The sequence below is a fragment of the Helobdella robusta genome (genome assembly GCF_000326865.2).
Source record: "Helobdella robusta unplaced genomic scaffold HELROscaffold_2, whole genome shotgun sequence".
Taxonomy (NCBI): Eukaryota; Metazoa; Annelida; class Clitellata; order Rhynchobdellida; family Glossiphoniidae; genus Helobdella; species Helobdella robusta.
Genome location: NW_008704083.1, coordinates 1,944,135 through 1,944,963, shown reverse-complemented (window position 1 = coordinate 1,944,963; position 829 = coordinate 1,944,135). Strand labels below are relative to the sequence as shown.

Genomic DNA, 829 nt, shown 5'->3' with positions numbered 1-829 from the left:
AATGGGCATTTGTCGATTGTGAGTAGGGGAGACGGGGGCCGAATGGACCGCTTTTTTTTGTCGCTCACTAAATATTTTTTCTTTGCTCAACAAAATCAGCTATCGCTATTTTAATAACTGATCTTGATTTGTCATTATCTTGCACAGTTGACGGTATTTTTTTAATATTTCCAAATAACGTAATTTTTTTATAATTTAATTTTTAAGGTGGGTTGTTCCAATTTTTTTGGTGGTCCATTCGGTACAATAGCGGTGTACTGGATGGACCGGGTAAAGTACCAAATGGACCATTAAAGAATAGCAACAAATTCATGGAAATAAACACATTTGAAGTATTTTTAATTGAAACAAAAATTGAAATAATAAGATTATTCATGTATGCAAAATTCGCAAATGTAATCAACTGCACTAGAAACACTCGTGCAGAGCTCGTGAGCCCACTTGGCACAATTTCTGCAACGAAACCACATTTCGTTGTCTCGGCCAGCCTCACCACACATGACGCATATGTCCTTCTCAGCATATAATTGTCTTTTAATTTTATTTTTTTTTGTTACTCTGTTGCTCTCTTCGGATATTTGATTTTTTTTATTTTGTTGCAATTTCCTTTTGTTCATGATGGGACGTTTTTTTATCTCTTCACGAGTTTGCTGCACGCGAAGCTCTTCTTTAACTGGGGTGTCGGTTAACACTCTGGAAGTTAATTTCTTACGTTTAGTTTTACGTACCTGACGAGCTGGAGCTTTTGGATACGGACGAACTGATTCAGGGGTAATAGCCACCATACTACTGAGGTTTTCATCACAGGAAGTTTGAAGCCTGAATGGCA

General features: G+C 37.0%; 1 protein-coding gene across 1 annotated transcript in view; it reads right to left on the bottom strand.

Moving 5' to 3' along the window:
* Window positions 1-368: 368 nt before the first annotated feature.
* HELRODRAFT_160103 (hypothetical protein) overlaps window positions 369-829 on the bottom strand; it is a gene marked incomplete at both ends in the record, with an annotated part of 7,937 nt that continues 7,476 nt past the window's right edge. The window contains one exon of the mRNA XM_009017118.1: window positions 369-760. Coding sequence (XP_009015366.1) covers window positions 369-760 — 392 coding nt within the window. The remainder of the gene's footprint in view (window positions 761-829) is intronic.